Source organism: Corvus kubaryi, unplaced genomic scaffold (assembly GCF_017639235.1).
Source record: "Corvus kubaryi isolate FWS band 111438036 unplaced genomic scaffold, C.kubaryi_AGA036_p1.0 split3-37304, whole genome shotgun sequence".
Lineage (NCBI taxonomy): Eukaryota > Metazoa > Chordata > Aves > Passeriformes > Corvidae > Corvus > Corvus kubaryi.
This window is the reverse complement of record NW_024582087.1, coordinates 2,771,593-2,797,636: the sequence shown is the minus strand read 5'-3', so window position 1 is coordinate 2,797,636 and position 26,044 is coordinate 2,771,593. Positions and strand designations below refer to the sequence as shown.

At 45.1% G+C, this 26,044-nt stretch overlaps 1 protein-coding gene across 4 annotated transcripts; it reads left to right on the top strand.

Annotated features, from left to right (window-relative positions):
- The first annotated feature begins 11,968 nt into the window (after positions 1–11,968).
- On the top strand, positions 11,969–25,894 carry SFPQ (splicing factor proline and glutamine rich). 4 transcript variants are annotated; one of them, XR_006013985.1, is made up of 12 exons: positions 11,969–12,679; positions 13,095–13,283; positions 13,378–13,679; positions 13,789–13,884; positions 15,114–15,310; positions 15,600–15,684; positions 15,982–16,099; positions 16,318–16,366; positions 16,447–16,568; positions 19,184–22,357; positions 25,484–25,528; positions 25,819–25,894. XR_006013985.1 is itself a non-coding variant. In XM_042015531.1 (11 exons), the coding sequence occupies exons 1-10, from the start codon at positions 12,056–12,058 to the stop codon at positions 25,502–25,504; spliced, it is 1,803 nt and encodes a 600-aa protein (XP_041871465.1). In that variant the 5' UTR covers positions 11,969–12,055; the 3' UTR covers positions 25,505–25,528; positions 25,819–25,894. The 4 variants fall into 4 exon arrangements, 2 of the variants coding, with proteins under 2 accessions (XP_041871465.1, XP_041871464.1); XR_006013984.1 differs by having other exon boundaries at positions 19,184–25,528; XM_042015531.1 differs by lacking the exon at positions 19,184–22,357.
- The last annotated feature ends 150 nt before the right edge of the window (positions 25,895–26,044 follow it).

The window sequence follows — 26,044 nt, the reverse complement described above, 5'->3', positions numbered from 1 at the left end:
CGTGACGGTCGCGGAGCTCCCGGGCCGCTCCCGCCGCGGGATCGCGGGGCGGGGCCCCCCCCCGGGGGGGGGGGGGGACGCTCCGCGATCCCGCGGCGGGAGCGGCCCGGGAGCTCCGCGACCGTCACGGGGCTTCCAGTGGTGACAGCGGGGAGGTGACCTCGTGGTGTAGCTGGCGGAGCTGTCGCGGTGGCGGCAGGTGGTCGGTGGTTTCTTGGCTCCTCACACGCCGGCGGGCTGAGGGCCCGCGCAGCACGGCCAGGCCACAGCACCGCCCTCACGGCCCCCATGGCGCCCACCTCACCTGTTCTGCTTCTTGTGCCTCTGCTGCGTCATTCATTTTGAATTGAGTAATTTTTTACTGAATTTTAACATTTGTTGGTACTGTTGTAAAATGTAGAATATGTAAAAATTTTCTTAAGGATGTTCTGTAGTGTTTGATCTGTGTGTGCTTTCAAGCCTCATCAACAAGAAGGGAGATTTTATCCGTGCAACAAATAGCATCTCACAAGCTCTAAGTGATGTCCAGGTGTTAGAAAAACAAGTTGTTGGTAGAGTTGCCTTGTTAAGGTTTAGGCCTGGACATGCTTCATGATCTCAGACCTAGAGGGAGTTTAACAAAGCTTGGGGAGAAGGATGTACCACTGATGGTGGACACAGGGAATGCACAATTGATGGGCCACAAAGACATCTGGCAGAACTGCCAAGATAAGGAAGAAACTAATATACCCAACCTGGCAATTGTGCTGAATCAACTCCAGCTGGGTAAAGGGTAATTCTGGCAGGGGGAGGTCACAACTGCCAACTCCTGGACCACTGACCCAAGAAACCACCAACCCAAAAGAGGAGAAACACCAAGCATGACACTAATTATCATGAGAAGCAAGAGGATCATTAACCAATAGAAGATAGAACACTAATTAAAAGGGAACTATGTAACTTCTATCCAGTGAACACTGATGGCTTAGTAAGAAAACATTTGAAACTATGTGTGAGATACAGGTTGTTTAATTTTTTTATTGTGAGCAATGTTGGACATTCCCAGCACCCACAAGTTGATAAGGACAATGTGTTCCTGTCTCTTTAATAATTAAATAATTTATCTGCTAATTAAAACTTGGTCTTAAAGGAAATCTCCACTTCTCAGTTTATCAGATTTGCACAATTAAAGGCTGGTGCTAAGCAGCAGCTGCATTTCAGTGGTGACTGAAATGATCCTTTTATAAACACTGTCCTTCAGCTGGCCTGAAATGCTGGATACAGAATATTGGGATTCATTTAGGAAATCCTGTCAGGTCTCTCTTAGAAATCATGGCATTCCAAGGACAGAGAGATAATGAATGTGATAATTTAATAATGCTTTTCACTTATGCAATAATCCTCATCCTCAAATCTAAATTAAAAGAATCCTTATCCTGAAGTCTAAAATAATTCTAGTTGATTAGTCATTTTGTAAAAGTTCTCAAAGTATTTGAAATTTTTTAATGGCAAAAGATGTTACATGTGGACTGTGAGCCTAATGTGAAATTTTATAGTAATTTAAAAACAATTTTCTCTTTAGATAGCTACAAATTAAAAGAATGAATATTTTAATCTTTTTTAAATGCAAAAAAAATACAGTAGCAATAAAAAATTTAATAGGGATTTTTATTTAATTTTTTTAAGAATTAGGAATTCTAGAATATTCTCAATATCGGCCGCACATTTCAGGGTTCCCCAGGTGCTGTACACAAAAGGCCACTGTGAACACACAGGTGTCCCAAAAGCATCTGGGTCACAGCACACATATGCTGTGGACCAGCTGAAAATGCACAGATTTCTGAATGGGATTTTCTAGGAAGACAGAAAATAGAGAAATAAATTTACTACATAATAAATATAATAAAGAATAAATATTTTTTAATTTAACAAAAATATTGAGAAATTCAAGTATGAGGAAGACCTTAAAAGACAAGTTTGGTTTAGGAATTAAGGTATCTAGGAAAATAAACTCGCTGTTTCTTTTTGCCCTCTGGTTTCTGAGGCATTGCAAAGGCTGCCTTCACGTTTTCAGGCTAAAGTTTAGAAACTGTGTGTGCTTTTGTGTTGACTAAACCTCTGTTTTCAAGTAATCCCAATGCCAAATGTGCAGCCACTCAGGATAACCTCAAATATCATGAGAGCTCCAGTGGCTGGCATCACAAGACTCAATGAAACTACTGTAACTTCTTGGGGCTACATTGTAAATTTCCATAGTATCATATAAAATGAACTTGTTCAAGCATTCTAATGGGAACAGACATCTTTGTGTCATTGCGTGGTTCTCCTACGTAGACTAGGGAGTGATGGAAATATCTGATCTTTCAACATCCAACAGAAAATGCTTTCAGACCACTATACAAAGTTGTACTAGTTTGAAAACAAAGTAGTGGGAGACACCAAGTCAGAATAACAATTTAATAGGAAAACAAAATAAAGGCAGAAAACACTGGTTCAAACTGACAGTCAAGATACAACCTGAGTCCCTGTTAGTCAGGGCGGTGGTAGCAGTCTGGTAGAATGGTGGCTGCAGTCCTCTGAAGCCGTGATCCTGTAGAAAAGGGTCTGCTCTTCCTCAGAAGGTCCAGTGGTGGCTGTGTAGCTCCTGTCCTCTGGAAATCCAGTGGAAGGGTTGTCTCTGGTGTTCAGAATCTCAGATTATATCCACGATAGGATGCTTGGTTCCTCCCTCTGGGTGGAGCATCTCACAATGGGGTAATGAGTCATGAGGCCAAGTGTTGATTAGGCTCATTAACAGAAGATAGTCCGGAGGGAGTTATCTCTGAGTCATGCGGAAGCAAGGAAACACTGCCCCACCTGATTTCAACAGCTCATGAGGACGGTAATAGAATACACTGCAACCCAGGACAAAAGTATTCTGTGAGAAATAGATCCTGTCACTAGAGCAGGTCATAAATCAGCTGTGTGCTGTTGAAATCTCTGCCTGCTGCAGGTTTGCTGATGCTGATGCTGTGATGGACAGACGAGGAGGTGACAGTGAGAACCACCATTTAAAACCAGACCGACCCCGGTGTGGTCTGAGACATCCTAGCCCGTTCTCTGTAGGGTGTTGGAAGCAGAGCAGGACATTCTTCAGCTTGTTCAGACCTGGCTTACTCTTGACTCTTGGGTGTTGTTGGCTCAGCATTGGGGAGACCTGATTGTGGCTTTCCAGTACCTGAAGAGGACAACAGGAAAGATGGAGAGAGACCTGGAGTGACAGGACAAGGGGAAATAGCTTCCCACTGCCAGAGGCCAGGGTTAGATGGAATATTTGGAAGGAATTTTTCCCTGTGAGGGTCGGGACGCCCTGGCACAGGGTGCCTAGGGAAGCCGTGGCTGTCCCTGGATCCCTGGCAGTGTCCAAGGCCAGGTTGGATGGGGCTTGGAGCAACCTGGGATAGTGGAAGGTGTCCCTGCCCGTGGCAGGGTCTGGAACAAGATGGTCTTTAAGGTCCCTTCCAACCCAAACTATTCATGATTCTGTGATTCTACGTGAACTGTCTGTGTACTAATGTGGCTAAAAAAGACACTGCAGAATACATAGATAATGTGGTGATGACTCCTGCAGAACAGACCAAGATAAATGCCTGGATAAGGCAGGAAAAAGATAAGATTATTCCACACTATTGTTTTTGAATTGCTTTTTAATTCACCCCTAGAGTGCCCATATTCCAATCTGCTGCGCAATCCTGCGTGAGACTATTCCTCTTTAAACCAGTGACATTTAAAAAGAAACTGTGAAACCCCCTCCACATGCAGGCTGCAGTTCAGTGAACTGGAAGAATGATCTTTGCACATCCCCACGGGCATGCACAGCTGAATATAGATCACCCAGAAAACCTGCCAGCCGTACAGAGTAAGGCTGGGCACTCCTGAAAACCTGCCAGCCCTGTGGGTTGGGGCTGGGCACTCCTGCCTCTGCTCCAGCACAGGGTCTCTGCAGAGAATTCCAGCTGCAGGTGGAACAGCCCTGCTGTGTGTTTTGGGCCAAACACGAATTAATAACAACAAATAATCTTGTTTTCTTTCCAGTGAGCATCCAAATAGGACAGCTTTGGGAGATGGGCGGAGGAAAACATGGCTGTTGCAGATGTTGTACCCGCAAAGAATCATGAAATTGTTAATGTTGGAAAATACCCCTAAGATCACCAAGTCCAACCATCAACCTAGTACCACCACCACATTCACCACTAAACCATGGGCACTTCTTTGTCCTTGTTGTCACAGACTGAGAAGGGATGTGTAGATGAGCAGCTAGTGGCCTTTTCTGTCCCAGAGATGGGCAAAACTGTGGACACCTCTTAATTTTAGGTGCTCGCATACTGCCAACTCTTCCGAGGCAGGGCTGTAATGCTGTAAGAAAATACAGAGAATATTTCAGTGGAAAAACAATTGCAGTGGTGTCTCCCGTTGGGCCCTGAGCAGAGGGGGCAGACCTGGGGGCAGTGAGGATGTGGGTTTGTGTCCCAGCTCAGGGGCTGCTCTGGCTTTGTCCCTCCACATGCTGGGTAGGATTTGCGTTTCCCTGGCGCTGGTGATGTCAGGGGCTGCCAGGACAAAGGGGAACAGGAGGCTTGGAAACAACAAGGATCAAGGAAAGAGAAAAGCCAAGTTTTTAAAAGCAAACGCTTAGTCATAGAGACATAGACGCAGGAGGGCTGGCAGGGGCCTATTTCCATCCTGAAACTCCCCCTCATTCCCAGACTTGCTCTGGCTGTGTTTGCTGTTGAGATAACATCCCCTTCCCCCACCACCCACAGACAACTGAAGGAGCAGCCGTTGAAAAAGGAAAAAAAAAAAGGCAGTTGCCTTGCTCTGCCTGCAGGAGAAATGTCAGGAAGTGTCTGGTGGTGGGTGGGATGAAAGGAGGAAGCTGAACTCTAAAGAGAATATTCTAGCTCTGCTCGTGCAAACAAATGCCCCTCTGTATTCTGCTTGATAAGAACATCCAGGAGCAGGTCCTCCTGCGTGCAGGAGCATGGAGTAACTTATGCACCTCTGAGGGATTTATTTGTACACACTGCATTACCCACAACACTCCATGAACTGGACGGGAAAAGATGGAAACAGCTCAGGAAAAGCACAAGCATCATCAATAATTAATAGTGCCTTCTTTTTAATACGAATGATCCAATATTAATTATGAAGTTAATTTCTGTTTGGATGGTTTGTGCATGTGTATGAAATTTGGACCAGGATTTGAGTTCAGTGCAATCATGCTTTTATTCTAATTACAATAATTATAAATCTATTTTGCATCCTCTTTTTAAGTCTCAATAACACAGGCTTTTGTTTCCAAACATGCCAGACAGCAGTTTTTGCACACCAAATATGGCAGCTCTTAGCTCCTCAAAGTGAATCTGGTTATAAATACAAAAGAAATTGGTTTGATTCATTGTCACTGTGCAAATGTAAAAATAAACCCCAAATACAGGTCAAGATAAGTACTTTGGATTTCTTAAGTCACAGAGTCACCAGGGAGGAAGGAACTTAATTGCACACATCATGAAATATTTAAACAGACAGTGACCAACATACAGATGTGGGATGCAGACTTTTATAGCTAATTCTGTGTTACAAACAGCTGATGCTGCTCTGCGTCAGGGGCTCTGTGTTTTTCTTACTCTGGAGCCTTAAAAATCATCAGTGCACAATTTGGAAGCTTTTTTTTTTTTGTACTGGGTGATCTGTTGGGAAAAATTCTACAGCAGAAGAACAAAACCCAGACAGAGAACTGAGTTTCTTATTTAACTGTAGACCATCAGCTTGATGCCCTCTTGGGACATGAGTGCATCTCATCCACAGTTGGCAGGTGGAGGTTGCCATAAGAGCAAGCCGAACATTTCTCTTTGTTGCACTTGTTTTTCTTATACAGTCATTATCTATTTTCCAGCTATATTTGTGACTTGCTTGTGCTACCAGGACAGATTTATCGGAAAGTTTTTCTACCAGAAATCCAGTTTATAGCTACAGAAGTTTTGTAGCAGGTTCATGGCAGATTGTTCTGTTGAAGCAGAAGAGAGGAAATGTGAGTTTTCTCTTTGCTTTCGGGTCTTTCCTTTTGTTTTTCTATCTGCTCTTGTCTCCCTGAAGAAAATCCAAACTCCTACCCCAAGTAAACCTCTTCCTTGTGACAACCCCGTTGTCCTTTGGCAGTGGGAGAGTTCATGCTGGCACCAAGCTGTGCCCTCTGAGCCCCTGGAGTAAGACGGGGTGAGATCAGTAAAACCTGCACGAGACATTTCAGACTGCTTGCAGGCTCTGCTAGACATTGTAATACTGTGATGTTTAGAGAATATTTGCCCTAATAAGATGCCAAAACTAATTTTCAAAAAGGGAACTGTTAGACTTTTGCAAAATCTGATGGTGCTCAAGGTCTGGGATAGGTGTCAGGTTGTCAGACCAGTAATCCCCTGCGAAGTCTCTTCAAGTGCCTGATGCTACAGCAGGATTAATTTTATCTTTCTCTTCTAAGAGTCACTGAAGAATGACACAAATAACGTCTGGAGTTCTTGGGCCATTTGCATTGTTTGGAGACCTCCTCTCAAATAGTTATTGGGAATTACTGCCCACTCACAAACTCTGGTTGCTGCTTTTTAATATCATCCTGAATTAATGCTGTGACTACATCACTTTTTCCAACTGCAGAATAAAACTGTTTATTTTAATATTTCCACCATTTTTGTGTTATGAAAAAAGAATGGTTTTAATTTTCTGCTCCCCTTTTTGTGTGAGTTTTTCATTTGGAAATAGCAATGGATTAAAAATATATATATACAGAGAAGATATTGCCAGGCTTTAGATTTTTGAGAAAGTCATGGCAGCCTGATGAAATACAGCATTGTGAGTCTACTCCCTTCTGCCCCACTGACATTCTGTGCGTAGCCAAACATTAACCAGAGCTCAGCTCGGAACTGCTGGGATTTTGCAGAGTTGATGTATCTGTTTCCCTGTCTCTCTGTGAGATGGAAGAACAGGATTCTCTGTAACAGTTACATCCCATTCTTGCCACATATTTATTGTCACAGATAATAATAATAAAACCAGACTGGTTTGGATTGGAAGAGACCTTAAAGCCCATCCAATTCCACTCCCTGCCATGGGCAGGGACATCTCCCACTATCCCAGGTTGCTCCAAGCCCCGTCCAACCTGGCCTTGGACACTTCCAGGGATGGGGCAGCCACAGCCTCTCTGGGCAACCTGTGCCCACCCCCACAAGTGAGAATTTCTTCCATATATCAAACTCAATTTCCCCTCTTCAGTGGGAAGCCATTCCCCCTTGTCCTGTTCCTGATGCAGAGTCCCTCTCCAGCTTTCCTAGAGGCCCCTGCAGATTCTGGAAGGTGCTGTGAAGTCTCCAAACAACCTTCTCTTCTTCAGCTGAACAGCCCCAGCTCTCCCAGGCTGTCTCCACAGGGAAGGTGCTCCAGTCCCTTTATTAAGTTCATGTCCCTCCTCTAGATTTGCTCCACCACTTTCATGTTCCCCTTATGTTGGGGGCACCAAAACTGGATGCAGTATTCCAGGGCAGTCTGACCAGAGAGGAGAAGAGGGAGAGAATCCCCTTCCTCAACCTGCTGGCCTTGCTCCTTTGGATGCAGCCCAGGGCACAGCTGGCTTTCTGGGCTGCATCTAAAGGACCATGGCCAGTAGGTGACAAAACACAACAGTTTTAAATTCTCTTAATTGAAGAAATACAAAATCAAATTCTTTATGGTAGAAAACCATAGAAAATTAGATTCTCTTCATAGATGACATGGATACTGTTAACTGTAGGGCAGTGGGATAAATTCTAGTTACGTCTATCTCATTTCTCTCCACAGCTCAAGGACATGTCTGGATTGACAGCTTTGTCGTACAACTGTGCTGAGTGTTCCTGCATAGCAGTGAGCATCCTTAACTCCAATTAACATCACTGGGAATGGAGGGCTCTTGCAGCCTCTTGGAAGACAGTCTTGGCATGCTCAACTGTCCAAGGATCACTCTGCCCATTGGCAGTGCAGCTACTGCTGAGAGAGGAGACACAGGCAGCAAGAGAAGGGAAAGACCAGTTTATCCAGATGGTATGATCTTGTCAAGTCACAGAACTTCCCAATCTCAGAGCTCTCTATTTTTAAGCCTATAGGCATATTTGTCATGGTATAGAGGGAAAACCTGTTGGAGAGCAGATTTAATCTGTGTTCAAGGAGAGGTGAAAACAGTGCTGGAGGGAGAGGAGAACCCTCATCACTGAGTGCCCAGGAACGCTGCTGTGAGCTGAAGAGCCACTGCAGCAGCTCTTGGCCACTCCTGCCATCCTGCCTCAGCTTTGGGTACCAGGTGATGCTGTTGGCATTTTGCTTCTTCTTTTATTCTAGCAAAGATGATATTTCTTCATGACACCGTGGTGAGTTTCAGAATGATGAAATGTTCTGCAGGAATCCCTATTCTTCCAGGCAGGTTTATCCCCGGCCTCCACAGACTCGGTTTAGGAGAGCCTGCAGCAGGGCAAGGACTCTGCACCTTCTGGATGCCTCCCTGCTCTGCTCTCCCTTCCCACTCCTCTCTTTGCTTCCTGATTCTTAAAATTCCTGAGCGCCTCTGGTTCTGGGACATACTGGAATTTGTGCACACAGCCCTTAAACTGTTTTCTTCTTGGTCAAAATTGTCCAGGGAGTGCCTAGGGAGTGCAGACACGGCATCTCCTCACAACATTTAATTGCTTCTTCAGTGAAAAGGGATGTTAGTGAGATTTGTGTTTGTTTGTACTTGGGACACTTACAGAACCTCATGGGGTAATTATTCCTAATTAGCAGCTTGGACACACGCTGCTCCTTCCTCCTACAATCTGCAATTAATAATACAGAGATAATTCAGATTTCTCCTTGCCAGTCTTGTGTTTATGTTTATAAGAGGAGGAAACAGTTTAGGAAAAAAATTATCTAAATCAATCACCTGCTGAGCTCCACACAGGGATTACCTGAGGATTACCCCGTGCTTGTGGCAGCTGAGACATTCAGAACTTTGGGCACCTCTGTGTCAGCCTGATTCCCTCTGTCATATTCCTCTAAGGCTGCTACAGGTCTTTTCCTTATTAGTCACGGACTGCTTCTTACCATGGCTTAATTCAATTTCTAGATTAGTTGCACAGTATGAAAAAATCTTCAGAAGTAGTAACACTAGTGTTATTTTTAAATAGATTAATATTTTGAGGGCGAGAAAGGTCTGGAGTTCTTCTGCTTTTGCTTCTCTCAATGGCCCCTATTAAACTGAACTAATGTACGTATGCACTGAACACCCCGATAAATAGATCAATGTGAAGGATGGAGAAATACTTCAACTCCTACCCCAGGTGTCACAGAGAATTTTCAGTCTCAGATGTGTTTGTTTACAGTGGAACATACTGGGGATAACATCCCAAGCTTTCTTCCTCTGTGTTTGTTTTTATATGAAACCAGCAAGCTGCCCAGCATGAACACTTACAAAACAGGTGATTGTTAACAGAGGTTGTTTTTACTTCAAGTCCTGCTCAGGCACCAGTTTTTCTTTGATTTGAAGACCAGGATAAACACTCATATTGCAGTTGCAAAACGTGGACTCTTACCCTGGCCTCTACTAGATCTGGAGAAATTCAAAGCCACTTTGTGGACTTCAGATAAATTCTACGGATTTTTGTTGTACAGATTTCTTCATAGAGTCATAGAATCACAGAATATCTCAAGTTAGAAGCAACCCAGAGGGATCATCGAGTCCAATTCCTGGTCCTGCCCAGACACCCCAACAATCCCACCCTGTGCCTGGGAGCATTGTCCAAATGCTCCTGGAGCTCTGGCAGCCTTGGGGCAGTGACCATTCCCTGGGGAGCCTGTCCAGTGCCCCACCTGCCCCCGGGGGAAGAACTTTTCCTAATAATCAACCTAACATCCCCCTGTCACAACTCCAGCCCTTCCCTTGGTCCTGTCCCCGGTCACACAGAGCAGAGATCAGAGCTGCCCCTCCCTTCTTCTGTTCTGATTTTTGTCATGCAGATTTTTGCAGAATTAGGAGTAGAATTATACTCTTTATTTCCTTTGAAGAAAGATAAAAATTTGTAGCTCCCTAAAATACAGTTCACTTATACTTAAGACACAACAAAGGCAAACTCAACCCTTTTCCACTCAATATTACTTGTTTCCTGAAGAGATAGAACCAGACGTGACAGCACGGCAATGCCAGTTGTTTGTGTGTGATAAGAGCCAGTCCCAAATTTGTTCTTGCAGTGATTTAACCTCTGAGACACCTCGTGGTGGAAATACTCACTGCCGGCAGCAGGGCCACGGCCAGAATCCATTTTAAAACAACGTGGAGTTTCCATTCTGCAGTGCTTGGAAGTGGCTGAAGTCCCACAGCCATTACACCACTGATTCGGGGCCAGGATCAATCTGTGGCTCCTTTTTGTTTAAAAAATATAAAGCCATAGGGAATTTTTTGTTGTTGTTGTTGCTCTCCTGCAAGGAAAGCCTGGGAGAATTGGGATTGCTCAGCTTGCAGAAAATAAGACTTTGGGAAGACCTAATTCTTTCCAGTACCTGAAGGAGCTGCCAAGAAAGATGGAGAGAGACAATTTACAAGAGCCTGGAGTGACAGGACAAAGGGGAATGGATTCCCACTGCCAGAGGGCAGGGCTAGGTGGATATGGGGAAGGAATTTTTCCCTGTGAGGGTGGGGAGGCCCTGGCACAGGCTGCTCAGAGCAGCTGTGGCTGCCCCTGGATCCCTGGCAGTGTCCAAGGCCAGGCTGGGCAGGGCTTGGAGTCACCTGGGATAGGTGTCCCTGCCCATGGTAGGGGCTGGAACAGGATGGGCTTTAAGGTCCCTTCCAACCCAAACTATTCATGATTCAATGAAGAATGAAACTGGCCTTTGACCTCCCCAGGGTATCAGAAATATTTATGAGATTGATGATGTTGTATCACAGCACTGCCACAGCTCCAGGTCTGTGCAATTAACATGGGACTTTCCCTTGGGTTTCTCACGGGGTTTGTTTTTTGTATTTTTCAGACCTGAAACTGAATGTGAAACATCCTTGGGAGCTTGAGAGGGGGATGGACTGACACACTGGTGAAGGGAAGGTATAAAAACGTCGTGCTGGAATCACGTTGTGTCTCCCGCGCGGCACTGCTGAAACCAGGGACACTGAAGAGATGGAATGTGCTTTTGGCCTGTTTTCTGTAATGGAACATGGAGTGTCGGGACTGCAACCACTATGGACTTGGGTACAGCTGCTTTATTTTTCACCTCAGAACGCACCGGGTACATTTTGGGAAATTTCCGTCGATTTTGTTCGCACCAAGCCTTGTCCTGCATTCCCAGGGAGTCTGGAAACCGCGGATCGCTGTTCCCAGGGGTTTTTTTGGCGCTTCCCTGCCCGATTTTTCACACAGAAGAGTGAACGTGACCCTCCATGTTGGCGCCGGGGCTCCACTACCACCCTTGAATGCATAAATCGGACATTTTTTATCTCAGATTGGGTTTCAAAGCAGAAGCGAAGGCTCCGGCCGCGCTGAAGCAGCGAACTGTAATTGAAATTACGTTTATTTGACATTTTTCCAGCGGCAGCCGCGGCTGAGGGTACCCTGAGGCGCCCCGCAGACAGGCCAGGGCCGCGCCTCCGCCTGATTGACAGCCGACCCAGCCAATCACGACGCCCGCTCCCGCCGTGACTTCGCCTCCCGCCGCTCAGGCTGCCCAATCAGCACGCGGGGGGTTAACGGACCGTCCCGTGCCAACGTTGGCGGTCAAACGCGCCAATGGACAGAGGGCAGCCTCGTTACCAATGAGATCAAAGAGCTTGCGGACTTGCGGCACCCTATTGGTGATTTCGCTTGTCAGTAACCTCCGCCGGTGCCGGTGGTTGGCTGGTGTGCCGGAGGGGGCTTCCGGGGGCGGGGACACTATATTAAGGGCGGACAAAGGCGGCGGCGAGGCCGTCTAGCTCGCCGCCATTTTGCGCAGCGGGCGCTGAGCAGCAATAGTCGCCGCGGCCGGAGCTCTCTCCTCCTCTCTCCGCTCCACCATGTCGCGGGATCGCTTCCGTAGCCGTGGCGGCGGTGGCGGCGGCTTTCACCGGCGCGGCGGCGGCGGCGGCCGCGGCGGCCCCAACCACGATTTCCGCTCGCCACCGCCCGGCATGGGCATGGGACAGAACCGCGGCCCGATGGCGGGCGGCCCACAAGGCCCAGGCGGTCCGCCGGGAGGAGGCCCGAAGCCCGAACCGCCGAAGCCGCCTACGTCCACCCCTGCTCCGCCTTCTTCATCCTCTTCAGCGTCCGCCACCACGGCGGGACCCACCGGCAGCCAGGCGGGAGCGCCTCCATCCTCTGCGCTTCCCGCGGGGCAGCAGCCACAGCAGCAGCCGCCGGTTTCGGCTCCCTCCTCGTCTCCCTCCGGCCCGCAGCCGCAATCCAAGCCCAGCCCCAGCCCCACACCGGCCGGCGGCCCTAAGAAAGGACAAGGACAGTCTCCCGGCGGCGGCCCCAAGGGGCCGGGTGGCCCGCAGCAGGGGCCGCACAAGGGCGGGCCGGGGCACCGCGGCGGGCCGGGCGGGGAGCCGCGGGGCCGTGGGCAGCAGCACCAGGGCCAGCAGAGCCTCGGGGCACTGCAGGGCTCGGGAGAAAGGACCGAGAAGCTGTCGGACGAGGTGAGTCACGGCGCTCCCCCCCCCCCCCAACCCCCCCATCCCTCCGGCACAAGATGGCGGCGGCTCCGCGCGCCCGCGCCGCCATCTTGAGGGGAGGAGCGGGGGAGAGGCGGCGGCGCCTCAGCGGGACCCGAGCGGTCCCTGGTGTCGGGGCGGTCCCGGGGCTGCGGTTTGGGTTCTGTCGCGTTGCCCGGGGCTGCGGTTTGGGTTCCCTCGAGGTGCCCCTCGCGGTGGCACGGTAGGATGATTTGGATCTCGCGGTGTCCCTGGCGGTCCCGGGGCTGCGGTTTGGATTTCTTCGCGGTGCTCGGGCGGTCCCGGGGCTGCGGTTTGGGTTTCCCGGTGCTCCTCAGGGCTCCTCGCAGCTTGATGTGCAGCACCCAGTGATGGCTCGAACTGGTGTGATTCTTTGTAGGGTTTTAAAGCGAACCTCTCTCTCCTGAGGCGACCCGGGGAGAAGACGTACACACAGCGCTGCCGGTTGTTTGTTGGGAATTTGCCTGCTGATATCACAGACGAAGACTTTAAAAGACTGTTTGCCAAATATGGGGAGCCGGGAGAGGTTTTTATTAACAAGGGGAAAGGCTTTGGATTCATTAAACTGGTAGGCATTCATGTTGCGTGTCCTTCCGTTTCGTTTTCGCGATGTGGTCATGTACAACTTAGTTTTCTAAAACTGGGTTTTGAACTTTCCCCAGGAATCTAGAGCTCTTGCAGAAATCGCAAAGGCAGAGTTGGACGATACCCCCATGAGGGGCCGGCAGCTCCGCGTTCGCTTTGCCACTCACGCCGCTGCCCTGTCGGTGCGGAACCTCTCCCCCTATGTATCCAACGAGTTGCTCGAGGAAGCTTTTTCCCAGTTTGGTCCGGTGGAAAGAGCTGTTGTGATTGTAGATGATCGAGGTAGATCAACAGGAAAAGGCATTGTTGAGTTTGCATCAAAGCCAGCTGCAAGGAAAGCGTTTGAACGGTGTACTGAGGGGGTGTTTTTGTTGACAACGTAAGTACTTCGCCAGGATTTTTTAGTTTTAAGCTGAATAAAGACTGTAGGATTCTAGTTTCTCAGAATAAAGGCTTTTAGAGGAGTAAAATGAGTATTTTCTTTTCAGCACTCCCAGGCCAGTTATTGTGGAGCCATTGGAACAACTGGATGATGAAGATGGTCTTCCAGAAAAGCTTGCTCAGAAGAATCCGATGTATCAAAAGTAGGGCACTTTATTTTTATATGAAGAGGGTATCAGTGATGTTTTAAGTAGTACTGTCCCTGGCACTGAGGAATATGGAAAATTTTTCAGTAACAGGATTTAGATTTTCGATTGTATTTTCAGTTCTTGGGGGTTTTGTTCGTAGTTGAAAGTAACATAATGATTTGCTTAGTGTATTTGCTGAGTGTTACACAAGCAGTTTTCTACATTGTATTACAAAGAAATAACATCTTGACAGATGGTTTTGGTGTATGTAGAAACTTGAAAAATCAGACTTAAACTTTCATGCTATTGTTGAGAGCTGTCATCTCCCTTAAGGCATGTCTCGGGTTGATGATCCCATTGGGAATTTGGAAATTTACATTCATGGTTTGAAATGAGAAATAAAGTAAAATTTTAACTCGTTCCATGATTAGTATAAACTTGTTGCGTGTGGATTTGCCTTATGAGCTGGCTACTGGCATAAAGGAGCAAAGACTGTAGAGTAGTATTAGGGTACAGAGAAATCTTTTCTGAAACGGCAGGTTTGTGTTAGAATCTGTGTATTAAATCTGTTTGTTGTAGGAATTTTATATTTTCCCAGATCACAAAAGGGAGTGCAGGAAGGGAGATCCAGTCAGTCTTGTTTGGCCTAGAAAGTGTTCAAAATTCTTGCTTTGATCAAAAATTTTAAGTAGTTTAGAGGCAGCTTGGAGAGGAGTGTGGATTAATGCAGCGTTTCAAAATGTTAAAATATTTTATATTGGTAATGTAAGGAAAGCTTTTGAACTTGATAGTTTTGTTTCATTAATTACTGAATTTTAAGTTCCAGTTTCTTTATATGACAAAACAAATTGTTGGTGCTCGGGCATTTTGAGAACAATTTGTGTGAAAGTAAAGGCTGTTACTTGCCTTTGACACAGAGTGCTTTGGCACTGGGAAAACCCACCTCGGTTGTGCCTGCTCAGGCAAAGGCCTGTCTTGTTTAAGGATTTTTTGCACCTGGAATTGTCAGCAGTGAGGTGTCTAAAAACAGTTAAGAATGAGGTAAACAAGCAGTAGCACTCTGAAGATTTGCTTGGATGTGATAGTGCAGAAGTCTCCATATACGCCATGATAATTATTTGTATCTAGTGCTGTTGTTTCAGGGTGCTCTTGATGTTCCCTGATAATGCAGTTATTTTGCTTGTGATCTTGTATTGACCTTGAGCTTCCAGGATTGCCCACTCTGAGCATCTTCCTTTCTGCAGGGAAAGAGAGACTCCTCCCCGTTTTGCTCAGCCTGGCAGTTTTGAATTTGAATATTCCCAGAGATGGAAATCTTTAGATGAAATGGAAAAGCAGCAGAGAGAGCAGGTGGCAAAAAACATGAAAGATGCCAAGGACAAACTTGAAAGTGAGATGGAAGATGCTTATCATGAGCATCAGGCAAACCTCCTGCGTCAAGGTAACTAGTTCTGAATTCTTACTATTTTTTTGCTTTAAATGCTAGCTTAAGTATATGGCTGTTTAATGGTTTAGTGAGTAAGTTTATACTTCTGACTGTGAACTTGAGAATTTCAGAGTTAAAGAGGAACTGGTAGTTTTTTGATATTTATATCAGTGGGTATTGGTAAGAACGGTGATGACACTGGAAGGTACTTCTCTGCCACAGTGCAGCTGCGGCATATCTAATTCAGATATAATTAAAATGTGACATTTTTTGAAAAAGCTGCTCACAGGCTTCATTCCTGCAGACCTTATGAGGCGCCAGGAGGAGCTGAGGCGTATGGAAGAACTCCATAATCAGGAAATGCAGAAACGCAAGGAAATTCAGCTGAGGTTAGTTTGGCTTTCATGGGATTTTATTCAAAGTTACATTTATGTGTTTTTTTTTTTCCCAATTACTTACGTATGAAAGTTTTTATTTTTCAAGAAACACCATTGCTGCTTCAGTTTGTGTTTGCGAAATTGAACTGCTATGTAAGTTTCTCCTCAAATGTTTGAGCATCATAGAGTATGGGTTTTTTTGCTTATGTGTAATAATTTAGTGCCTTTATATTGCTGGAGCAAGGGATGGTGGTATGTGTTCAATGTGCTCCACTCCCGTGGTTTAACAGTCTGCTTTGGGGTGACCAGGCAGGAGGAGGAGCGTCGCCGGCGGGAGGAGGAGATGATGATCCGCCAGCGGGAGATGGAAGAGCAGATGAGAAGACAGAGGGAAGAGAATTATAGTAGAATGGGTTACATGGATCCAGTAAGTGACATCATGGCGGGTTTGGGATGCATTACCACGTTCAGGAATTGTGTTGATGTATTTTCAAGGTCGCTGTGTTTTGCTTCCTTTGGGTTGGCGACTGCGCTGTGTTTGTGTGGGGGCAGTGGCAGTAGTTGGCTGTACATGTGCTTTGTGTCCTGAAAAGTCTGGATTTTGGTGGTCGATTATCCACGGTAAAAGGTGTTTTTTCTATGCAGAGAGAGCGAGACATGAGAATGGGTGGTGCTGCCACAATGAACATGGGAGGTAAAGAATCTTTTAAGTAATTACTTCGTTTGGCTAACGTAGAAATTGTCAGAATATGATTATGTATTTCTCTCTCTTAGATCCTTATGCTTCAGCAGCCCAGAAATTCCCACCTCTGGGAGGTGGTGGCGGCATAGGTTATGAAGCTAATCCAGGAGTTGGCCAAGCAGCCATGAGTGGTTCTATGATGGGAAGTGACATGGTAACGTATCCTGTGGTGGCTTTAGCTTAGCACAAGGGAATTGCTGTGGTTGGGAATGAGTTCTCCAGTGTTCGGATGGTTGTGGAAATGTCACTGTTAACTGCTGACTCTCTTAGCAGGTGTTTAACAGAGGACAGCGTGGCAGTGTGTAGCACTAGAGTAGTTGATAACCTTTATGGTAGCTTACACACTCAGAAAATTGTTTGTAAGTGAATTCAAATGTGCTCTTCAGCATATTTGCAATTAACTGACTTCATTGGACTTTGGAAATTCTGCGTCACTGTTAGGCTTGGAAGGATTTTTTACGAATTCTAGAGAATCTGACAAATTTCATCAAAATACTTAATGCGGTAGCTTTTCAGTAATTTGATGTTCTGTATTGATGGACAAGAGAGATTTTTTTTTTTGTTCTCCTTCCCAGTGTGTAACACTGTTTGTTTTGGCCCTTCCAAGCCTAGGTAGGCTGGATGCACGTTGGTCTGGGTATGCTGTTCAGTCCAAAATCTGCGCTCAGGTCTGTTCAAGCAGCAGATTAACTTAAGTAATCAATGGTAAACAGCATATCCCTTAGTCTGTGCTGATGTTGCTGTAGAAGAGCAGAAATGCTGGTTTTTAGCTTCAGGCGTGTTCCAGCTATTCTGGACTGTAGCCGTTTGTGGTTCCTGTCCCCCAAAGAAATGATAGCCTGATCTGTTTTCCCGTGTTGGGCATGTCACAAAGGTAGAGCCTGTTAAAGCTACAGCGTATCTCCTGTTCCGAGGTATGTTTCCAAACTGTACTATTTTTGGCACACTACATGTGTGACTGGGCTTGGAGCCTGCTTGGTGTTCCTACACTGAAGCACCATGGATATAGATTACAGAAGTGCTTAATGGGCAGGATGGGAATCTGTTGGCTTAAGTGGCGATACCAGTGTGCTTTCACCCTCCTGAAAGGGTGTACACTTGTAGCACAAGCTGAACTAAATGATTTTTGGGTGGGTTTAGGCCTCTGGCTTAATGTGCTGAGCTACTATAGTAGCTTGTCAGATATCTTCTGTTTTATCTTTTTGGGGAACCATATCTTTGGAATGGTAACTTCAGAGGGCATCATTGATTCAGTAGACAGTGCTGTTGGCCTTAAGGTATCTCAATAATCTACTGATATCTAAGCAGTTCCTGAGCTTCCTGTGAGCAGTTAGGCAGTGTGTGGTGCATACTGTGTACATATTTCTCCTGGAAACCATGGTACAGGTGCATGTTGAACTTGTGTAGTACCTGAAATGTGATCTGGTCAAAAGGTGTGACAGTGAGGTGGGTTAACTGCCTAGAGTTTCTTAGGCTGGAGATCTCTGCCACACAATGCTGTCACAGTTCCTGGGCTGATACCTTTAAACAGAACTGGAGATGAGCTGAAGCTGCCATGAATTACGCAGAAATAACCTAAATAATATTTGTGAAACTCCTTTCTTGGATGCTGACTTTCAGAAGTCAGGAGCTCTGAAGTGTGCATTTTCAGTTGCAGATACTTTTTGTAACAAACCACCTACCATTGTTCTGTGACTCGGTAGTGAGAACCTTGGTTGAAATGAAAATTTAAAGCTCTCTTTGACCTCATCATGTCTTTAAGTTCTGTAGGTTGAATGCTGATCACACCTAGTAATACAGTAACTGAATGAAGTACATGCAACTAGAGGTACAAGTAAATAGACCCGAAGTCTCTGCTTTATTGCAGAGTAACTTAGCTGTTACACCTTGGTGTGAAGCCTTTCAATGCTGTTAAGCTGTGAATTTTCCAAGAGCTTGTGGTGAAGGTGGGGTGGGAAGGGAGATACTGCCTGGATGCACACAACCCTCTGTGCATTGCTCTAACTGGAAACACTGAGTGCTTGGAACACGTTTTGCATCTGATGCAGCACCAGCAGCTCCGGAGTACGTGGGGTTTGAACAAGTGCCAGTCTTTGCTCGAGCAGTTGCGTTGGTTAGGTAAAGCACTGGTCAGTAGCTTTTTTCACATTTTTTTTTTCTTCTTGCAATGCAGTAATGCTCACAATGAGTATTGGTACTGCCAAAGGCCTCTGCAGTTTAGTCAGCAGACTGTAGTCTTAACCCCATCTTGAAAAGCACATGGTCTCTAGACAGCACATGCCAGTCCTGGTGAGTAGGCATTCTGTTACATTTGATGAATGTCAGCTCCTGCTTCAGCCAACCGGAGCTGCGTTCTCTCATTAGGCTTATTTGGAAATGACAGTGATGTAATCTGAGCTTTTACTGCACTAAAGGTGAGAAGTTTGCAAGCTATTTGCATTAACTTGGTTGAAAATTTTGCTAGAGCTCATTTGGAAAAGTTGTTAATTCACATCTGCACTAATGCTTACATTTCTAGCACTGCAGGGAGGATCTGTTCTTTGTAACAGATGTATGAGAATGCATCAAGTGGGAACATACCTCAAGGCATGTATTACAATAAACTAATTTTTAAATTACCCTTTTTTCCTTTCTATGTTCCCGGTACCTGTGGATCGGCTCAATGGTGATTGTATCGACGAACCTTGACTACGGAACCTTCTAAAAATATATACTTAACACACATGGACATCAACTACTTATAATGAACTGTTAATTCTGTTCCAATAGCGTCCTGAACGCTTTGGGCAGGGAGGTGCGGGGCCTGTGGGTGGCCAGGGTCCTAGAGGAATGGGGCCTGGAACACCAGCAGGATATGGTAGAGGGAGAGAAGAATATGAAGCCCCAAACAAAAAGCCCCGATTTTAGATGTGACCTGTAGTTTCATTCCAGTTTGTTTTTGTCTGTCTTGTTTAGACACCGACTTCTTAATTCTTGCATTTTAGTAAGAAAGCTACGTTTTTATGGATGTTAGAAACTTACTGACCTAATATTTGTAAGTGGTCTGTTTGGGCGAGTACAATTTAATTATGTAATGCAGTGTTTCAAAATCAAATTTAGCTGTTTTTTTGATGTATAACGTCCCTAACTTGATGGCAGTGTACCTTGTGCCACTGAATTCCCAAAGTGTACCAACCTTTTTTTTACTGTGCTTCAAATAAATAGAAAACTAAATGTAGTAACTCTTCTTGCCAGTCGTGGTTAAACAAAGGAGGCCAAATACCACACCTGCCACTGTAACCCGAGAGCCTTGAGCTGAGGTCGGACTAGACCAGGGTGTGGAACTGCAGTGAAGAGTGAGATCTCTTCCCATAGTGCCTCTCTAGCCAAAGATTGGGTTATATTGTAGCCGAACTTTGCAGTAGGTGCAGATTTTTTGAGCAGTAATTGTGCTGCAATAAGGAAGCAAATGGAAATCTTACAAGTGCTGTAAGATACATTATTTAAAGCTTCACTGCAAGCAGTGCAGTAATGAATTCCATATTTTAGCTATGGGTGGTGGGATGGTAGCACTTACCACCCTGGCAGTTACTGCTTGGAATCTTTCAAAGACTTTAAGCAGAAGACTAGCAATGGTTATTTTAAAATAAATTCATAGAATGCCTTGTATTGGCTGACTTCCTAACTAAAGGATTGTTAATGTGATATTTATATGCTCTTAAGCTGTCTTGAGATTACAGGATCTGGCCTTGCTCCATATTGTACACCTGCCTGAAATTGCTTGGCAAAAAGACCAGAAGTGTTACTCGAGTGATTAAGGTTAACTTGCTTATGTCCTCATGCTAACAGTGGACTAATTTGCCTAGTTCAGAATACAATCATTTGTATTATGGGGACTGCAGGAACTATTCTTAAATCGTGTAGCTGGTGGGCAAATCCTAAAATCCTGTATGTAAAATACAGCAATCAGCTTGCTTGCATGATGGTTATCGCTCTTTTATTATTGATGTTTGGAGATAATGCTTCAAAAGTAGTATCTGAATCTGGAGTTTTAAGAGTTAATACTACACAGTGCAAATAAACTCCCTTTAAGGTTCTTTTTGTAGAAGATCTGATGAATTCGTTAGTTTGCTGTTCATTTTATTAAGCCCCAGAAGAATTTCAAAGCATTCTGGACTCATTGGTAAGGTAGTTGCTTTGCTTATTATTACAATATACCAGGTAAGCTGGGAACGTGACTTCCCAGTGTCAAATACCTCGGTGTTAATGCAGGATACATCAACCTGCTTGGCACAAAGTAGGTAAACTTAGCTTGGCTGTACCTTCACATGATCCCCAACCATTGGAGTTCTGTGAATAGCTTTAATCTTCCCAGTATCTTTCCATTCCTTGTGCTAATCATTGGCTAATTCTAAATTTTCTGCTAAATTTTTCCCTGTGGTTAAAACTTAAGTGTCAGATTGCAGGGTTTTAGGGTACAGATGTCTGATCCCTCTTGAAGTACTGTTACCCCTTAAATGACAGAATAGCAAGTTGGGAAATGCTGATACAGATAACACTGACTTGGAACGTGAAGCTTACTAAAGAGCGATTCAGCTTGTTCGGTGAATGCTTTTTGTTTACCCAGAAAAGTTTGGGGGTTGATAACATGCTACAGCAATGAATTGCTCTTGAGGAAATTCCAAATTGGCAGTTCATAAACTGCAGACCAAGCATTTGGAAGTTACTTGTATTGGATAGTTTACAAATGAGCAGTATCGATGCAATTTGCATTATTGAAGCGGATTTAAACAATATCTTTTCTGGAGGGTGTTCATGGGACACCCACAAAAGGTGAAGGTGTCCGAGGTGGGGAATTCTGAACGTGAACATTAAATTAATTTTTTCAGTTTATTTTTCAGATTACATGTCATTCTTTATTAAAAGAGATGCTGGTGCATATCCTAAAGTATGTTCTTTTGTAGTTCTGTAACTTGGAAGAGTGAAGGATGCTGCTGTCTTTGTACCTTACAGAGCTTGTCTTTGGGTACCCCTGTTTTGTACGTAAGCTACTGTTGCGAGGTATTAAAATAGCTGAGCTGCAAAATGATGATTAGTAAATACATTGAAAGATTTGGCGGTTTTCAAAACATCTGCAAGTTTGGTTAAATCTGGCTTTGTTGTCGCTGCATAAGCAGAATTTCTAAAACAAGTTCTGCTTTGAGTTGCATGTACTAAACAGGCATATGATGACCTAGCCATCTTGTTTTCAAGACCTTTTAAAGATGGTGTCTTAAAAGCTGGCAAACATGTCAACTTTAAAATCTGATAAAAGTTACTAAATGTGGGAGGCGAGAAAGTGACGTTCCTTTGATCTGTTCCTATGAGGTTTTGGACTTTTTTCATAAACTCAGATTTATATAATTGAATCTTTTAAAATCTTTCAGAAAAGTTCTTTGCTGGTCAGACCTGTTTTTGGATGGTCTGGATCACATAACATTTTTGTACTGGACTTGGAGGACATTGGCTGTTGCAATTTAGCTTGTTTTATCAAAATTGAGTCCATTTTGACACTTGGAGCTCTAAAAACTGCAGCAAGTAGAAACTGGTATCGTTACACATATGTCTTCACACTTTCTCAGAAATGAATACAGAATAATCTTACCTTCTGGTGTAGATACATTACACTAATCATTTATACAGCTGATGAGAAACTGAAAATGCTTTTGAGATTTTGTGGTATTTTTGTGGTAGACAAATTCTTGGCTTCTCCTTGGCAACCATTTACTGTGGCAGCAAGTTCTTGCTGGAGTTTGAGACTGCAATTTACACTTTAAACTAGTGGCCTGCTACATAACTGCACTTAGCCAGCATTTCTGCAGTTCATAACTGTGAGGAACGTAGTACCACAAATGGCAATGGACATTAGGACCCGGATGTAGTATTCCTGCTTGCTCCAAGATTCTCATTGCCGACTGCGTACAGGTAGGTAACAAGCAATATAATATAACTTGGTGACTTTCTATGTAATCTGATACTGTGGGTATTCTGACATCACACTTCTGACTGTGGAATTACAGTGCAGCACTCCATACCTGTATGCTGAGCTTGCATCAAAGCTGCGTGGTTTTCGGTTTTAAGCTTTTGTCTCATTCAGAGACAACAAGTAACTTACTGTGGTTCTTAGATGAGGATTTCCAGACCCGATTCCTCTGTACATACGACTTGGCTTGGGTGGATTTTTCTTAGTTCCGATGTAACAAAGAATGAGCACTGTGGGGAAAAGCGAATGTGATCTTAAACTCACTTGATTAGTTGACAAGGTGCTCTCAAGTGCCTAGAAAAGAACACGGTTAAACTTTCTGTAGTGATGAAGTGGCCCATCTGCAGCTCATCCCTGTGTAGAGTCTTGGCTCGGTGGGAATATGTCAGTAACCACTGCTCTTGCCTTGTGTGTGCTATGTAAGAATCACCTCAAACTACTGGTACAAGCAGCTCTGAGACTGATCCAGGATACTTTTGAGGACGTAAATGAGTGCTTGATTGAATATCCCTGTGAGTTTCATAAAGCTTATTGGACATTGCAGTAGTCTTTATTTTAACCTTTGATTGACAAGCCTGATACATTCCTCTGCTTTAATTGACAGTGATGAGATTCTGTACTTCTGCCTTGTATAGTCATCTTGGTAGTGTAATGTACAATTTCATTTTTCATCAGTCTTGGGATGTAATTCTAAACTCTTCATTACTAGAACTCCTGACTGTAGTGTTCCAGGATTAACATGCTTATGTTGCCAGACATCCAGATGTGCTGATCTCCAGCTCTTTTGCATTAGCTCTTGAACCTGAATTTCAAGGTCCCTTGTTCCAGCAAATGATCTGGCTCTTGTCTGATACTCAGTTTATTTCACAGGTGTTGTAATGTGTTTTCCCTTGTTCTGCAAAGTTCTGCTTTGCATACTCGTTTCTGGTGTTATTGTCACTTCTGGACCCTTCTTTGTTACCTTCCAGGCAGGACTCTCGCTGGTGAACAGGGATCTGCTGGACAACCTTGCCCTCTGCTGTAGCCACCGTTCCATGTTCCATTGAACCCTTGAAGTAGCAGCTGCACCATAAGATAATGTCAACAAGTCTTTGGTTACACCACAGCGAGTGTAGCCCATGCCAGCTGGTCACAGAGTGACACCTTGTCACAAAGTCAGTTTGGCTTTTGATGATGGTTTACCTTTACCTGTGACTTAAATCCATTTTGTGATGGCTCATCCTTACCTGGGACTGGGATCCAGTAGCAAACCTGCTGGCAGCCAGTGTGCTGTCAGGTAGCAAAACTGAATTAGTGATCTTAAACCATTGCTCAAGATCTGACTCAAGTTTTTCCAGTGTGTTCTGGATACTTGACTTGCAGGAATGTCATGAAGGGGTTATTGGCTCATCTGCCTCATTCTATGTACTTGAACTAAGCAGGTTTTTGACACTCTTGGAGCAAGCAATTTGTGACTGAACCATGGGGCTCAGACCAGCTCTGGCTGCAGTAATGAAACTTGGTGTGGTAGCAAACTTAGTCATGTCTGCTCTAAGTCAGTCTGTAATAAGTGGGTACAAGAAATGACATTCAAGTGCTTGCATTGTGTTTCATCTTGGTTTTATCTGTGTGTGAAACACACTTTTTCTCAAAAGCTTACCTGAAGCTCAGAAGTGTGGTGTCAGAATACATCTGCGTACTGCTAGGCCCTCCGAGCAGAGCCTGGTGCTGGCAGGAGAGCACAGCACAGCGTGGATGGGGCTTTATTGTAACATTAAGCATACAAAGTGTTGATTTGCTTGCAGTTCTCCCCATAGCTAAACACTGAGGCCTGTGAGTAGTTCTAGGACTGGAGCAGTAATGGGGTTGCATGTCTCTGTTAATCATTGCCAGCTGCAGTGACATGATCAGGAAGGCCAGTGTTCTGTTCCATTATATTCAATGAGGCTGAGCATGTTGGGAAGGATGCATCCAAGTATGCTGCTGCTCTGGGGAATCACTTGGCTTCTTCCACTACCAGCAAGTTTTGGAATCAGCTAATTAGCTTCAGATTTTTTTCACTCTCCATACCAGCTAGTGGGGCTGTTAAATAGCTGCTGCCTGGAAAAGGAAAAAAGGGAGGATTGGCCTTCTCCCACCTGTGTCATTGCTGCTAGGTAATGATTGACATGTTAGGACTTGGCTGTGCAATCCCGCAGTGGTCTGTGAACACCCCATCTCTATAAATGTTGCTTCTGAACACCAGTACTGAAGAGCTAACTGGGGAGGGCTGGGGAGGAGTGTGGCTAGCAGGGAATCTGCAGTTTTCAAAGGATGCACAAAGATATAGTATCCCTTATGCATGGTGTTTGTTGCTATGGCAGAGAAAACGTGCATAACTCTCCTGCTCCCGAGGGCCGTGAGGAAACCCAGGTGGTGGGTTGGAGACTAAAGCCTGAAGCTGTCCCTGCCTGGTCAGATCATACTGTGCCCATGGTGGGATCTGCCTCCCAACTGGAGCTGTGCAGAGCCTTGCACCACATCCCCAGCTCCCACCATTGCAGGCTGCCCTCAACTATAGTAAAGGGGGGTCTTGAGGAGGGAAGAACCTTGCTGAGGATAAAAGCAGTGACAGTGCCAACCTCTAGTGTCTGCCTTTGGCTTCTGAAGCACTTGTAGGACTATAGAACACAAGGGCTCCAAGAGGCCAGGGCCACTGCACTCCCCCAGGAAGGGGAAGAGAGGGGCCATTGCTACAGGAGACAAGTAGGGTCATAGAGTTAAAGTAGCTGACAAAATTAATGCCTTCACATAAGGGATAGTATACCTCTGGCTGCAATCAAACCTCACTGTGCTCAGACCGGGGTTATGGTTTGTGCTCAGGGTGCAGTTCTTCAGGCAGCTGCCTGTATATTTCTTCAGCTCTTGATGAGTATTTAGGCTAGCCTATTTCTGCCCCTTATTCTTCCACGTAATAGTTTGGAATAATTGATAAGTTCCCCCTCATAACTAATCAGTCCATGTATGTTAAAACCTTATTTTTAAGTTAGTTTTGAAATGGTCACAATTTGCTGTGTATGACTCTAATAACTTCAGTTGTTATCCTTTAGGTGAAGATGAAAGCTGAGTGACACCGGAGTGCTCATCCATGGGAAGTAAGTATTGCTTTTTGTCCTGGATGGATGAAATAAAGGTTTCTGGGCACTTGGTGTTCAGTCACTGAGTACCTTTGAATTGGGGAACACTGAGAAGTTGGGATGAGTGAATACATTAAATGTGTAGGGTAGAACATGGTCCCTACCGTCATGCTGTGGGCTTGAGCACCGTGACTCCATCTGGGCTTGATACCTTGACAGCAGCGGCTAAAAATATCTTTTTAGACGTGGGTTTGTACAAAAGATTTCACAATCACTGTGGGTATAGTAACTTGGGAATGTTTTTCCAGTTGAGGAGTCGAACATGAGCACATCCAGCACGGTGCCCAGTGGTGTGTGGAAGGGACCAAGGGAACAGGTGGACAAGTAAGTAGTTGGTGTCCTTACACTGCTGTGAGGGCTTGGTAGCCCATCACCCTGTGTTGGGTTATGTAATTCCTGCCTGAAATGTGTGATTAATTTTATATAAAGTTTCCGAATCTTGCTTTTGTAGAGCCAAAATGTAACCGTTGTCCG

Bases quoted from the DNA above. Each gene is read 5' to 3' on its own strand.
- SFPQ (XM_042015530.1), top strand. From the start codon at position 12,056: ATGTCGCGGGATCGCTTCCGTAGCCGTGGCGGCGGTGGCGGCGGCTTT. The intron at 13,284-13,377 runs GTAGGCATTCAT...AACTTTCCCCAG, and splicing joins GCTTTGGATTCATTAAACTG to GAATCTAGAGCTCTTGCAGA. The intron at 15,311-15,599 runs GTAACTAGTTCT...TCATTCCTGCAG, and splicing joins GGCAAACCTCCTGCGTCAAG to ACCTTATGAGGCGCCAGGAG.